The 13,962-nt window shown below is 34.5% G+C and overlaps 1 protein-coding gene across 1 annotated transcript in view; it reads left to right on the top strand.

Moving 5' to 3' along the window:
• The window catches only part of LOC117227282 (uncharacterized), an 84,939-nt gene extending 71,390 nt beyond the window's left edge, over positions 1-13,549 (top strand). The window contains exons 4-6 of the mRNA XM_076522564.1: positions 4,915-5,087; positions 11,272-11,436; positions 12,513-13,549. Coding sequence (XP_076378679.1) covers positions 4,915-5,087; positions 11,272-11,436; positions 12,513-12,563 — 389 coding nt within the window. The 3' untranslated portion in view covers positions 12,564-13,549. The remainder of the gene's footprint in view (positions 1-4,914; positions 5,088-11,271; positions 11,437-12,512) is intronic.
• The last annotated feature ends 413 nt before the right edge of the window (positions 13,550-13,962 follow it).

The following is a 13,962-nucleotide window of genomic DNA, read 5'->3' as shown; positions in this document are numbered from 1 at the left end:
TAATTTAAAATTTGCACTGCAATATTGATTTTTTTGAAATTGCTATTTGTGAGAAACGATAAAATGTCGATATTTATAAACAATTTGCACTATCAAATATTATGTTTATGTCACAAACAATCAAAAAAATATGTCACATAATTTATAAAACTGCCTCAAAAGATGAACCATTTTCATTTAATTGATTTATACAATTTTTCTTTTTGTTTAAAAATATTATTTCTTTTTTATATTAAAGCGTTCGACAGACATTATATTTATAATATTAAATATTATAAGTGTGCTATCTGTGAAACGACTGCCGTACATTGTTATTAATTCACTTCGCAGTACTATAAACTTCTTTTCACTAGAGTTTCGCCACATATTCACAGAAACACACTTGAGGATATCGTTTTTTTAGACAAACAATAATTTCTTTTTTACATGCATTCCGTCGGTTGAAAGATTGTGAACTTTTAATCCCGTTACGGTAGAATTTAACAAGCAACGGAACACCTCAGGAACTTTGAAAGGCAGCCGACATCGCACATTTGCCATTCTTTATTTGAAAAGGTCATGCGTTTCGGTGCTCTTTGTAACTGCGACAGCGGCGTGTATTAAAAGCTTGTGGAAAAACTTTTTCCCGCCGGCAAACGAACAGCAACATTTGGTTCCATTGTGGATCCACGGAAATGGCCAGAAAATAAGTGCGCTTAGAAACAGAAATGGAAACTACTTTCAGGGATTAAGTAATTGATATCTGAGTTCATAGACAGCTCGCGACTTTCATTTAATAAAAGATACTGTAAAGGGTCATTCCACAGGGTCATTCCAAATAAATGACTTTCCATCGTTGAGAATTTTCCTTAAATTCGAATGTAATGTACTGCAAAAGTAGGGAAAGATTAAAGACATTTCGTTGGCACTGAATAGCTTTAGAAAACACGAACGTCTGCAATTATTTTCGAAATCATTTGCTAAATTAAGTTGAATTCTTTTGTAATACTGATGTAAAATATTTGGACTGTAATAATATTAAGTAAAAGTTTATGGTATTATAACAATTTTTGTTATAATAATGTTTAACTTATGCATATACATATATAGTTTTATCAGTTTCAAAAACTTGTTGAATTATGCTTTACTATTGGTTAATAGTGTTAACGAAACTGGAAAACCACTGATTGAAGGACGAGAAGCATTAGCTTTTATGAAACTACTGATTTGTGTGTATCCTCCGTTCTGTCCATTAATCGTCTCTGTCGGGTTTCCAATTAATTCAGTGAAATCTGAACAACATGCAAAAATGAAAAATGAAATGGCAATTATCGCGTCGCTTTTAAATGAGTGTCTGGAGCACAGGATAACAGTGACACGTGCTATGCTAGGAAAAAGTTTCCTGCGTACATTGGATCTTGCGTAAAAACAGTGAGACTTTTTCGCTCAACGAATTTGTAAAACATCTTTTCACTCTTTTTAGTACTCTTCAATTGAATTTTAAATGAGAATGCATTTCATCGATCGCAAGAATAACATATTTCTCCTTGGAGAATTTTGCTCACGTAGCTTTTTATGCTAATGCAATGCAATAAAGTCAGAGCCACAGTTTTCCTGTATTTCTACTTGTTTTATGAGCTTCTCTTAGCAGATTACTGAAAAATTCGTTTTCCTTATGGACTGAACGGACATTAAATATTTTTTTCTTTGTTTTGCATCGTCGATGATTAAACGGGATACATAAGGAATATAATTTCTAAACACATATTGCAAGAGATAATTACCAATGCTACGAAATTAATGAATACTGATCTCATTTCATGTATATTGCGTCGTTTAAATTGTCAGAGCTTTTTTATAAAACCCTCGCTGCTGATTACTTTGAATGCAGCTTCGCTAGGTTTGCTTGATTAATGCGTCGCGTAGAAACGCAAATTGAATTTTAGATATTTAGTATCCACGTATTAGTTATTATAAAATACATATATACTGTAATATATATACATATTACTGTACGACGTTTCATCAAAATGTTTTTAAAATATATATACCATTTGTTTTTTCATACACGCCAGTTCAACATGTCATTTGAAATAACGTAGATTTTTTCTGAAAATGTGGTTGTCAAGAAAAAAAAACATGTGGTTTAATATATCCGCAAAATGTATAAATTCAATTCACAATTCCAGAAAGTACTAAATTATTTCGGTATAATAGAACTTCTCAGAATTTGTTACAAACCGTGTTTAACCATTCATTTTTCTGTAATTGATACCCTATTGGACATAAATTCGTTGGAGAATCTAGCGATCAATTCTTAATATTGCAATGTAAACAGTTCTATAGATATAGGATTAATCAAGAAACTTTTCCTTAAATTATTTTATGGGATCCAATTCTTTATTCGAAAATTAATAAAAAATTAATAATCTCTGAACCTTTCTACCCTAATCTACGCTCTTACTGTAGACTATGATATAGATTTACATATCATACTTTGAGGAAGTATGATATTAACGAATTAGTATATTTATTTTAACGAATTAGTATATTTATATATTCAAACATTAATTATCATTATTGTCTCAAAACTCGGCATCTGCCCAAATGTTGTATCTTTGTTGAAGGAAGATTTTGAAGAACTAAAGAGTTATAATGAATTTCAATAGTATTTCTAAAATAGAGTTTTTTTTTCATCTTTTGCACTGCGATATTGTGTCACAATATGTGAATGTTACTTGCTTCTTTTAAATGAAAGAGACCGTAGTGCAAAGGGTTAATATAACATATAGAACGTGTGCTATGGATTTTCGATGATGTAATCGAACGCCAATTTGAAACGATCATAGTCGAATCGATTTTATTCTCGATCCTAGGAAAGAGAACTTTTTCCTACAAACGAGTTTGTATCACAGATTCGTGGAACTTCAAGTTGCAAATAGAAGCTAGTTCATCGTGTCATTCCGGCCCGAGTCCGGCTTCAATTTCCTTGGAATTTCATCGGACGCAAAGTATTCCACAGCCCAAGGATGAATACCAAAATTAGTAGGTCATAGTAGGGGAAGAGCATTCTTAGTGTCAAAATGTCTGAGCGATCGTTACCCTGCTAACGTCCATGACACGCGCAAAATTAACGCCTGAATGGCGAATTATATTGGATTTATGGCTATGCTAAAGGACAGCTTGCACTTCAGGCTATTCTGCTTAACAACTGCTATCGAAAAACAGTCCAGTTGTCTTATCGTTGACGGTCAAACTTTAGCTGTATGGGGGCCCACCCAATTTATCCTTTTATATGTAGTGTTTCAGATCTACATATGTATATGGCCAGGAGCGTGTGGTATTAGGCTTATCATAACTTTTTCAATTGCCACCTTATTGAAGTCAAATTTATTGACTTTGCTTAGTTTTAATTAATAAATTAACATTTTTGCAATGTTCGAATGATTGAAAAAAATTAAAAAGTATTATATTACTAATTCGTGGAAGAGTTTATAGAATCGTTTTACGTGATCATTCGTTTAACATTTGTTAACGAAATAGAAACAATTTCTTGAAGTGGAAATTAAGATCGATAAAGGAAAACGTCTGACGTGTAAAAATCGTGCAGTGATTACCGACGCACAAGTGGACAATTTCTTAAATATTTTTAAAGAGCTATATTTAATTTAAGATTTTTTGTAGTTGAAGTGTGATAAGAAAAATATATTTTTCACATAAGAGACATTGAATGCGAGTACAATAAGAACTTTATTAAATTTTTACCAACGTAGTCCTTTTGTTTGAGTTAGAAAGGAAAATGTCGACAGCCATAAACGTCGGATTACTTTTTGTCGAAATTTCTCATAAATTGGGCTCGAAACTACGAATTAACAGTGGTTCATGTTATTGATTGGACAAGAAGCATTCGACGATTCTAAATAAAATCTTAACAAACGTCAGGAAACGTATGGAAACGTTAAAGGAAATGGTCAGAGGTAGACCAATCACCAATCCAAAGCGATTCTAAATGTATCTTCGGAACTTTGGCATTTGAGGCAGCTAGATAGGCATGACGCGGTTAGATTGGATCCGAGATGACGGAAATAGAACCTGCAAATCGAAGAAACAGGATTATCGCACCAACGATGGGAAATCAAATTGCTGGAATAAGCGCAGCCAAAGCGTTTCTTGCTACTTCCTCAATTTTTCTTATCATCTCCGTCAGCTCTGATTCACTTTCCCACGGAGTCTGATGAAATTCTTCCGCCATTTAACTATTCGACCAATCGAAACGTTGTTACTCCTGAATGTTCGATATATCGAATACATATACATCTACGCGTAATGCATTATCATCCTTTTTATTGTTTTTTATTGTATATTGTATACTGCCTAAATAGTGATTCACGCGAATCACTATTTATTATTGGCGAATTTAAAAATTGACAAATGTTTGTAAAATTAAAAAAAAAAGAAGCAAGCTCACAAAAGTACACATGTATGCATTATTTGAATTTCATCACCCTTTGTATTAATAAACGCGTGCTCTTATTTTTATGAAACGCGAAGTTAATTTTCACAGATCTTTAATGTTCTGGTATGAAAAGTGAGAACGTACTTAGAACGTACCTGCACGAGACCTTTTATTCGAAGGCCATGAGCGACTTACTCTTTTCAAATATTGTTTAAATATATTTCAATGTTTATAATATTAAAATAACATCTGCATTATATTTCGTTATGTACAGCTGTTACGATCACCTTAGAAAATATCCTTGAACTTGAAAATTACTGTATAACACTCTAATACTATTTAGTTAAAGATCAAAAAGTAAGCCGACAGCGGCTACACATTTAAGGAGAACAGGATGCAACATTTGATTTGAATCGTTCTGTATATTTACAAAGTTTCCTCACACCTAGTTTCTCAATACTTATTTAAATCTGTTTCAGACGGTGGTGTAGTCGGTGGTTCGAGAGCTGGGCCGGTGGTGACTCTTCACACGTTAGAGTTGACACCGCGTGGTAGGGTTTTGCTGCAACTTGCACCTCCCGAAACTGCTCGAGCGTATCTACCACCTGAATATCGACCGGGTCGTGTATATTCAGACACCGACTCGGAAAAGGTACGTGATACTGTTGCTATATTTCCGAAGGAATTAATTATCAATTCGTATCGTTCGACTACTCGGAATTTTATTTTGCTATGGATACGTTGTGTGGACTGGGTTTACGATGCCGACGTGACTTTCTTAACATTTTTCAAATTAAGATTTCAATGCACGTTTGCGTAGTATCGCGTCCTAATCACAATTGACATATTACGGGATCCCGTATGCATGAGACAGTACAGCAACCATGAAAGTTGACAATTTTCTTTCTGGAAGAAAATGCTTCTTCTGGAAACATCCTGACGTAAATCTTACATTATATTTTTTAGAAAAGCGAAAGAAACTGTATTTTTCGATAAATTGTACTAATTTATATTTATATTTTATGTGTAACAAATGATTAAGATGGTTAAAAGAAATTTGCAACATAGAATTCAATAATTTTATTCGGATAAATCTGTGTTTTATTTTAATTGAACTGGTTTAAACATTTTCATAAAAAAAACATTGTCATCACGGAAAATTCAATAAATTTAATCAAATAGAATAAAACGTAAAATCAGTTTTAAGTGTACAGTGTGTCCCATAATTATATTAACACCCGGAAAGGGGTGATTTTTGAGGTTATTTGGAGTAACTTTTTCCTTAGCGAAAATGCAATCCGCGGCTTTGTTTCCGAGTTCTTAATGAAAAACACTGACCAATAAGCGACTAGATCAGCCGTCGCGCAGTGGCCGAACGAACGAGCGGACGAAGCCACTTCCGCTCATTGGCTCGGCCGCCTCGCGCCAGCTGATCTCGTCTGAATCACCCCTGTATGTAACAGTATTCAAAATTAATTTACAAAAGACAAGCTATCGAAAACTTATTGATCATATGTATGTCGTATTACACTTGCAAATAGTAGTTTTAACTTCACTAAATGTATTGTAACTACTGGTTTGTCATTATTCAATAATTTCGTCACATTACAGCTTTTAGTTACGACTGAAACAACGTCTTACTTGGCAAAACGTTGAATTGAAATGTTCGTAATTAAACAGCACTCAGTATGTTTATTAACGCGAAGCGAGGGTTCGGGAGTGAAACATCGGTCTAAATTGCAGTGCATTTTTTTGCTAGTCTCAAGAGCCCAGACTTTTTTACCGAACGGCGTCTCGTTTCGAAGAACCAACCAACAAGCAGTCTAACCCGCGTGAACCAACAATTAATTGCGAGACCTGTGTAATGACGTTTTCTACAATGCGACAATTTAGAGGAAAATCGTTTGGCATTGGGCGCCACCAAACGCTCGGCCGTCAGCCTGGTAACGGACAAATTGGCAAACAAATTGTTTATCGGGAAATTAGCGGTCCCGCTTTTTTCGCCCGTATCCGTGATCGCCAGCGACTGTAATCCAGCATTGTTCGTATCCGTGAAATATTTATTCTCAATTGTCGAATCCAATTGGTGGAAAATTGGTGGGCTTGGGGTTTTGGCATCGCAGTCGAATTGAGTTAAATATTAACCCAGGATGTACCTGAAAATCGGCCTATATTTATCACCTTCCTTTGCATAAAGATCCGCGGTTTACTTATCAATTTTCTCATCAGTTAAGGAAAGATAACTTTTTATTGTAAACGTGTGTATTTTCATCAATGCTCGAAATTGCATGCAATTTTGGACTAAGGTAACATATGCTTCCCGTTCTTCATTTCTGATGCATGTAACGAGTATCAGCGTGACAACCAGATGCGCCGTATTGCTATTACAGGTCGCAAATAACATTATTAATTCTTTATTAAAGATTAATTCCTCTTATATCAAAAGAAATCGAAAGTTTATTCGAATTAGTAAAATCCTTAATGCATAAAGACTCTTGAATGGTATTTGTGAAATTCTGTATACTACTTGAATTTTGCATTTGTTCAACAATATCTATAAAATCTGATTCGACAGAAGACATTAATAGAATTATCAATATCTATCTAATTGACACACTAATTGACAGCAGTAAAATAAAATTAAATCCGAAATAGGAAATAGTAGAAGAGAATATTGATTGTTGAATCCTAGAGAGAATGATATAAATTGAATGCATTTTACTTTATACAAAATACAATTATTAAATTTCTTGATTGTACATTTTCAGCTTAAAGGAATATACATTGTGGCAGAAAAACGCATTAAAGTTTTTTGTATAGTTCTTTACCCTAAATGCTGCATTAATTTAATAAATCTTCTCAATTAGCATCAACAACTTCTAGAACTTTGAACTAGTTCTTTTTCTATATCCCGACTGCGTGTCAATATTTAACCAACTCATGCACTCATCTTCAAAGCAACATCTTCAACGACAATTTTGAAAATACTTTCGCACACATTTTTGCAAAAAATCGTGGGGAAGTAACAGGTGGAAAAATCAATTACTTGATGCAAAACGCATGAAAAATTGTCGATCTCGCGAAGCAATCTTCGGCACTGTATAGATCCACCTGACAGGTATATTTGCAAACTCTTTGTAAATGAAATTGAAAATTTTGTAGTTTTCTACGAAACAAGAAACTTCGGCCATAGAGTGAAAAAAATCGTAATGAAATACAAATGAAAATAAATGATTTCGACCTTGCGAGAGGAGACGATATCCGATTTTACGAGTTTTCTATTGATCCAGGATAATTTCTATCTCTGCTTTACTTTCCCGCTGTTTTCCTTCTTGTTTTCAGTCAGACAGAAGTCCGTTGTTCCGGCGAGCCCGTATTTATCTCCTCTAGATTAAAGGGCGAACAAACGGCACACGCAATAAATAAACTTCGAGCGTTTCTACAGTCTCGTCTACCTTTCGACACGATACACTTCGAAGAGGGAATTTTAAAGCAATTTTTGAAAAGTTAAATAGTCAAATTTTCCTTATTGCTATTTTATAATATAAAGCATCGGAACCTATAGGAATTTTCGGCAAATATTATAAAACTTCTAAGAACATTTTTACATGATAGTCAAGTTAATTTTGAAGAATATATAGGAAATAAAAAACAAATGTAATTATTACTTTGTCTGTACTCATCGAATCAGAATGACAGACTTATTGCTTTCAGTGGAATGTAACATTAGAGTTTAATTAAATGCAACTTTTTTATTTCGACTAGCATTCATTTCAGAATTAAAGCAAGCGATGGATTTAGCTATAATTACTTCAGGTTTTAGTAAGAAGAAAGTTAAGAAGTGCTGATTCCGAAGTAAAAATTGAGTCCCAATTAGAAACCATAATATTCTTTGCCTTTATTGCACATTCGTCTAAGATGCAGAGCACAAAATTTAAGGTATAGTCTGTCTTTCGAATGAAAACATCTGAAACATAGTCATAGACATAATTGCTCATATTAGTCAGTCTATTTCAAGTGTCTTCAAGTTTTATGTTTGCAACGAATTCAATAGAAAAGAATACAAAATAACGTATTAATTAACTCAATAACACTTCATCCGTATAAATAAATGATTTTGCGAGCCACTATATTTGCAAACTATCCTTTTATATAGCCGTCAATATGATTATACTTAAAATATCGATATTTATTACAAATACACAGTGTAAAATCTCACGATCAAGGAAGTGTACTGAAAAAGCTAATGGAGCACAAGAAGATAGAAGTGCGGTACGAAGATACTAGAAAACTTGATGACACAAGCTTGGGAGGATCTTCGATGTAATAAAAAGAGGATGTTTTCAGTCTGTGATCCGTGAAAGTCTACCACCACGAGCACATGTCTCCACTCTGGCTTACTTTACCCTGTTTTCCTTAACACCTGATCCGTTCATATTTCATCATTTACGTCAGCTAGTTCTAATGCAGACTGTCATTGTGATCGTGGTTTGAATAGCTAGCAACAGAGTATTCGGACGATTAGTCTACTCATACAGTAAGAAATATGAAGGGCGAATCCATTACCACGGGGAAACCAAGTGGATAAATTGCACCGTCATCCTGTAATCAGTTCATTCGGATAGGGTACTGTCAAGTGAACTTAGTAGTGAGATGCCAGATAAACATGCTATCCAAATATTTTTCCTTAATAAAAGAAAAACTCTTGCTATTGAAAACTATAATAATGTTTTTCTTTACAATTGTTTTTTCACAAGTTAATGCAAAAATGTGTATATTGTTTCAAAAACTTTTACACGGAATCAGAAATGTAACTATTTATTTACAGTAACGACAATAATAATAAGTTAACATAGACAACGTAAAAAATTATAAAATAATTATTATGTGTGACTAATGCAGAAATACATCATTGAGAAGGATTTGAGTACACTTTTAAAAAAGTTAAATAATATTTTATAATCAGAGTCTCAAATTGTAAAACTTTGATCATGGCACCCAATATGCAAAATTGACATGCGTGGCCTGTTAACGTCTTCTTCAAGAGCTGACCCAAACTTGAATTAGTACCTCGAGTGAAATTATAGTACCCACGCCCAAAAACCTGATGATTCGGGGTCACTTTCCAGAATCCTGCCACTTCTGCAAGGTAGTGACCAAGCTATATTTGACACTGTATTTGACACATCGATACCTTTAAGTGGCGTCTGTCTAGCATGCGGGTCAACCACTAGCCCCGCTAGTCCAACCTCAGACGATCGTAGCGAGGAATTCTACCCTAGGATGCCTCCGGTCTCCCATGATATCACTATTCGAGTTATACTATTCACATTTTCTGTGGTTTTATCCACTGTCCAGTTAGTTATCAACAGGCCTTCCCAAAATACTCGAACGATTGCACAGAGTGTCCAGACTGCTACTTTGTATTCAGAATTAAAACTTTCTCATTCATTTTTTGTATCTTGTCCTGCATCATTTGCAAAATTGCAGAATTAAAATCGCAAAGTTTAATCAATCGAAAGTAATGTTTACTGTTTTAAATACTAACTTTTATCATGAATGTACAAAATCCGTAGTCTAGTCATCATAAACGTCAACCCTTTGTTGGTTACCTTTGTTATCAATATAATACGATCAGTGGATAGGTGGGTCACGAAAAAACGAACACTTCGAAACCGTTCGAATCGACCAATATGATGATATCAGCAGACTTTTTGATTGCCAGACAAGCAGGAGACTTTTTCGTTAACCCTTTGCACTCCGATGTTGCCGATACGGCGACACTAAATTATCGTTTTTTAAGGTAATCATGTAAAATACATAATGAAAAACACAAAATCTTTTATTTATTAATTTCTATAAAATTTCACAGCAATATAATGATTTTTATTTAAGGTCGACTTTGCATAGCAGAGTCACAATTTTGGCAATATTTGTTGCGAGTTGCTAGTATAAGTACTTATATAAGAAAAATCTTCCGAGAGCTAAGGTTTAAAGGTCATTTAAAGGTATTCATAGTGTCCTAGTTCATTGAACTCATCTCGGTATTAACTATCACATAATACGATTAAAAATACATAGTGCGTTTGGGAAAAACATCGATGACGTCGAAATGATCTCCAAAAAACCGTTAATTAAAAAATCTGTTGATATCTTCATATTGGCCTCTTGAAACGGTTTCATTCCACTTTTGAGCTCTCTTTTATTCTTGATACCAACAGAGAAATTCAAGTATTCGGTTTTTTATGTCTCACTCTGTATGTATGTATGTAATGGTTGTAGTGACATGGATTCCGGTTGTAATCAACGCAAGAGACGATGTGTGCTAGAAATAAAATACAGTTGCGAAATAAATGAGTTTTAGATTCTGAGGGCTTAATTCGTAAAATCTGTTATTAAAAATCCTCAAGCTTTTTTCATTTACATTTTACAACTGATTAAATTAATTTTTAGTGAAATAGTACAATCTAGTCGTTTACAGAAAAGGCGTGAAAGTTTCTGCACTCTCTTATTTCGTTGAAACAGGAGAAATCCGTAAACTCCGTCATTAAAAATCCTAATTTCCTTTACTTATTTTGATGGTACAATAAAATGATGTGGCAGGAAAGATAATATATGACTGAAGAAATACAGAAGAAAATGTCACCAAAAAATTCTAAGTTTCTCTCATTATTTGTATAGCTTTATAATGATTAAAAAGATGGTTTTTAGTAAAGACCGATATCCGTAGTCATTTGCACAAAACGCGTAAGAACTTTTGTGCCCGTCTGTATCTTTAGAATTTTTCGAGCACCTTGTATACTGGAAGGCTTGACGCGAAATTTCTCTGCTTTCAGATGTGGATGTACTCGTTGGGAAGGGCATTATTGGACACGACCCCGCGAGTCGCAGCACTGACGGGAACGGTTTCCGTTTCACCCTCGTCGGCGCTCCAGTCCGTTTTAGCTGCCATGACGGAACCGGATCCCCGAAGACGAGCCTCATTGATGAATCTACTGGACGTGAGTCTGAAAATCCACTGAAAATTGTTTCCCGTTTCTTCCCTTTCTCTCCTGTCACAAAATCTGTCCCCAAGATCGGACAGCTTCTCCCATTCTCGCTCTCGCCGTAACAGAAACAAGCGTCGTGGAACCGGAAGGAACAAGTAAAAATATTTTTTCCTCTGGAACCTTTTTATCTGTGAAGTACTCCGATTCCGTTCATATAAATCGCACCTGTTAGGCTCTCAGCGATAAATTGTTTTTTGTATCAAGCTGGAAAATGGACAGCGGTGCGAAACATTTGTTTCCTTGGGTCGTTACCCGTGGAAACGTTTTTCACTGAAACAGAAGAACATAATAAATTTCTGCGAGTTACGATTATTAATTAGAATGTGCAAGGATTTCTGTTGCAAGTTATTGCAAATTCTATCTGTTTTTTGCGTTTATTTTTTCATAACTAATATGAATTCGTTAGAATGAAAGAAAGCTTTAGAAAATAATGAGTGCAACATGAAAGAATATTTTTATGTTCGAAAAATGAAACTTTTTTTATTATTCTTATTACTTCCAATAAAATAGGAACAGCGAATAGTACAAGGCTGTTGCAAACGTTCGTTAACATCTAACACGTTCACTACCAACGACACGCATTTCTCACAATCACGAGTATGTGTTACACACGAAGAAAGTCAAATTAATTTTGCATGCATCATTATTTAAAATTGCAATACAGTGGTTTGTATCCAGAGAGTTACCAATTTTTCTGTTACATGTTTCATGGAAAAGTTGTTGTGAAATACTGTATGTATTCACAAAGAACAAACCGCTAGAATAAAAACTGTCCCGAGAATATTTTGTAGTTTTGAAATTATGTAATTTTTCATTATCTAAATAAGAGTGAAACAAGGACTCAGAACTCATTCGCCATTGGACACATTACTTCGATTCCGATCAATTTTTCTCGCCGTCTTCGATTCCGCAATGATCACGTTCATATTAACCTTGATTGTAATCAATTACGTATTACTGATTGCAAAATCGTGGTTGGCGAACCGTAGAACGTTTTTGTCAAGCGAAAATTAATTTCTGTGTAACAGGCAAGAACAGCTAGCTCCCGGATAGCTATCTTGAATCAGGAGCCTCATTGAAGAAGCAGCTGCATCGGAGTTGAATCGGATGCATGCGCGTGATCCAAACAACGGGAGAACAACGGGCCACCCGTTCTGGAGAATAATAATGCAATCTCCCAGCCATAAAATGCAGCGTCCTCGTGTTATTGAAATTTTTAGGATATCGTGTACCGAAGTCGAAACCATGCCTCTCATTATCCATTCAGACGGAATGTACCGTTTGCATAATTTCACGAATTGGACCAGTTTCAGAGTGCTTGCTCAAGAAAATTTGCCATAAAACTATCACCTTGGATAAAATCGATTCTTTTAGCATAGAAATGTTCGCACATTCAAACCGACTGCTGTGGGTTCTTCAAAAAATACACTCTACAGATCCACTTCACACTTCTTACGTATTTTCAGTATACTTATTGCTATGACCAGTAACACAATCAAGTTGAAATAATTCCTTTTGTGATCAGTTAAATTGTTTTAATTTTCTATTTTTTGATTCATTGCAGTGCCAACTACAATCATACGTAGGTATACTAAATAAAAAACTAAGGCTCTTTTACGTTAGTTGAACAAATCTACGGTAATCATTAATTCGTCATGCGAATATCATAGTATTCATTCATATTCGAATGGATTCTTTTTTATAGCTGTACTCAATCCTTCATATATTATCTAAATCATAAGTTCTATTATCGTTTCTTATGTGTATGAATTCGTTTGGTAGTATGACATTTTTTTAAAAATAATCAAATATTTACACAAAAATACTGTAAAAAGGAGATGCAAATAAAATTTGAATCACCTTAATAGTTCTTTTATAAGTAATAATATGGAGAACAAAAGTTGACCGTCTGTTTATTAATCAAATCATATATATCTTTTCAATACATTCTTCAAGCAAAATTATTTCTTTTTGTCAATTTTTAACTTCCACGTACATAGCACGTATAAAATCTCGCTTGTCGTGTTACAATGTTCAACAATTGTAGGCAAATTCAAATAAAATAGTTTATCAGATCAATAGCAAGAGAGTAATCATTGGTTAGTTAAAAGCAAATATCTTCCCGGCGGAGCTTCGGATTACTTGATTGCCTGATGTTAGTGCTGTCGATAGGATTGTCGTTGCACGTTACCGATACAAATTTAATTATTATCAGATCCGTGAGGGATAGAACGATCGGAATGGAAGCGAATATGAGGACCTTAACGCGATCGCAGAGAGAGCACTTGAACGCTTGCGGAGGCGGACACAGGAGCTCGCTTTAACTGTATTATCTATCGCGAGAACGGAATGGTGAAAGAGAAAGGGGAGAATCGAACGATGCTCGCTAATACCTGACCCAGCCCTTCTGACACAAACGAAATTTAAACATTATTTCTACAGTCCACGAAGCCAAAGTGCGCATTAATTACTCTACGC

This window comes from Megalopta genalis, chromosome 6, assembly GCF_051020955.1.
Source record: "Megalopta genalis isolate 19385.01 chromosome 6, iyMegGena1_principal, whole genome shotgun sequence".
NCBI lineage: Eukaryota > Metazoa > Arthropoda > Insecta > Hymenoptera > Halictidae > Megalopta > Megalopta genalis.
This window is presented reverse-complemented; position numbering and strand designations above follow the sequence as displayed.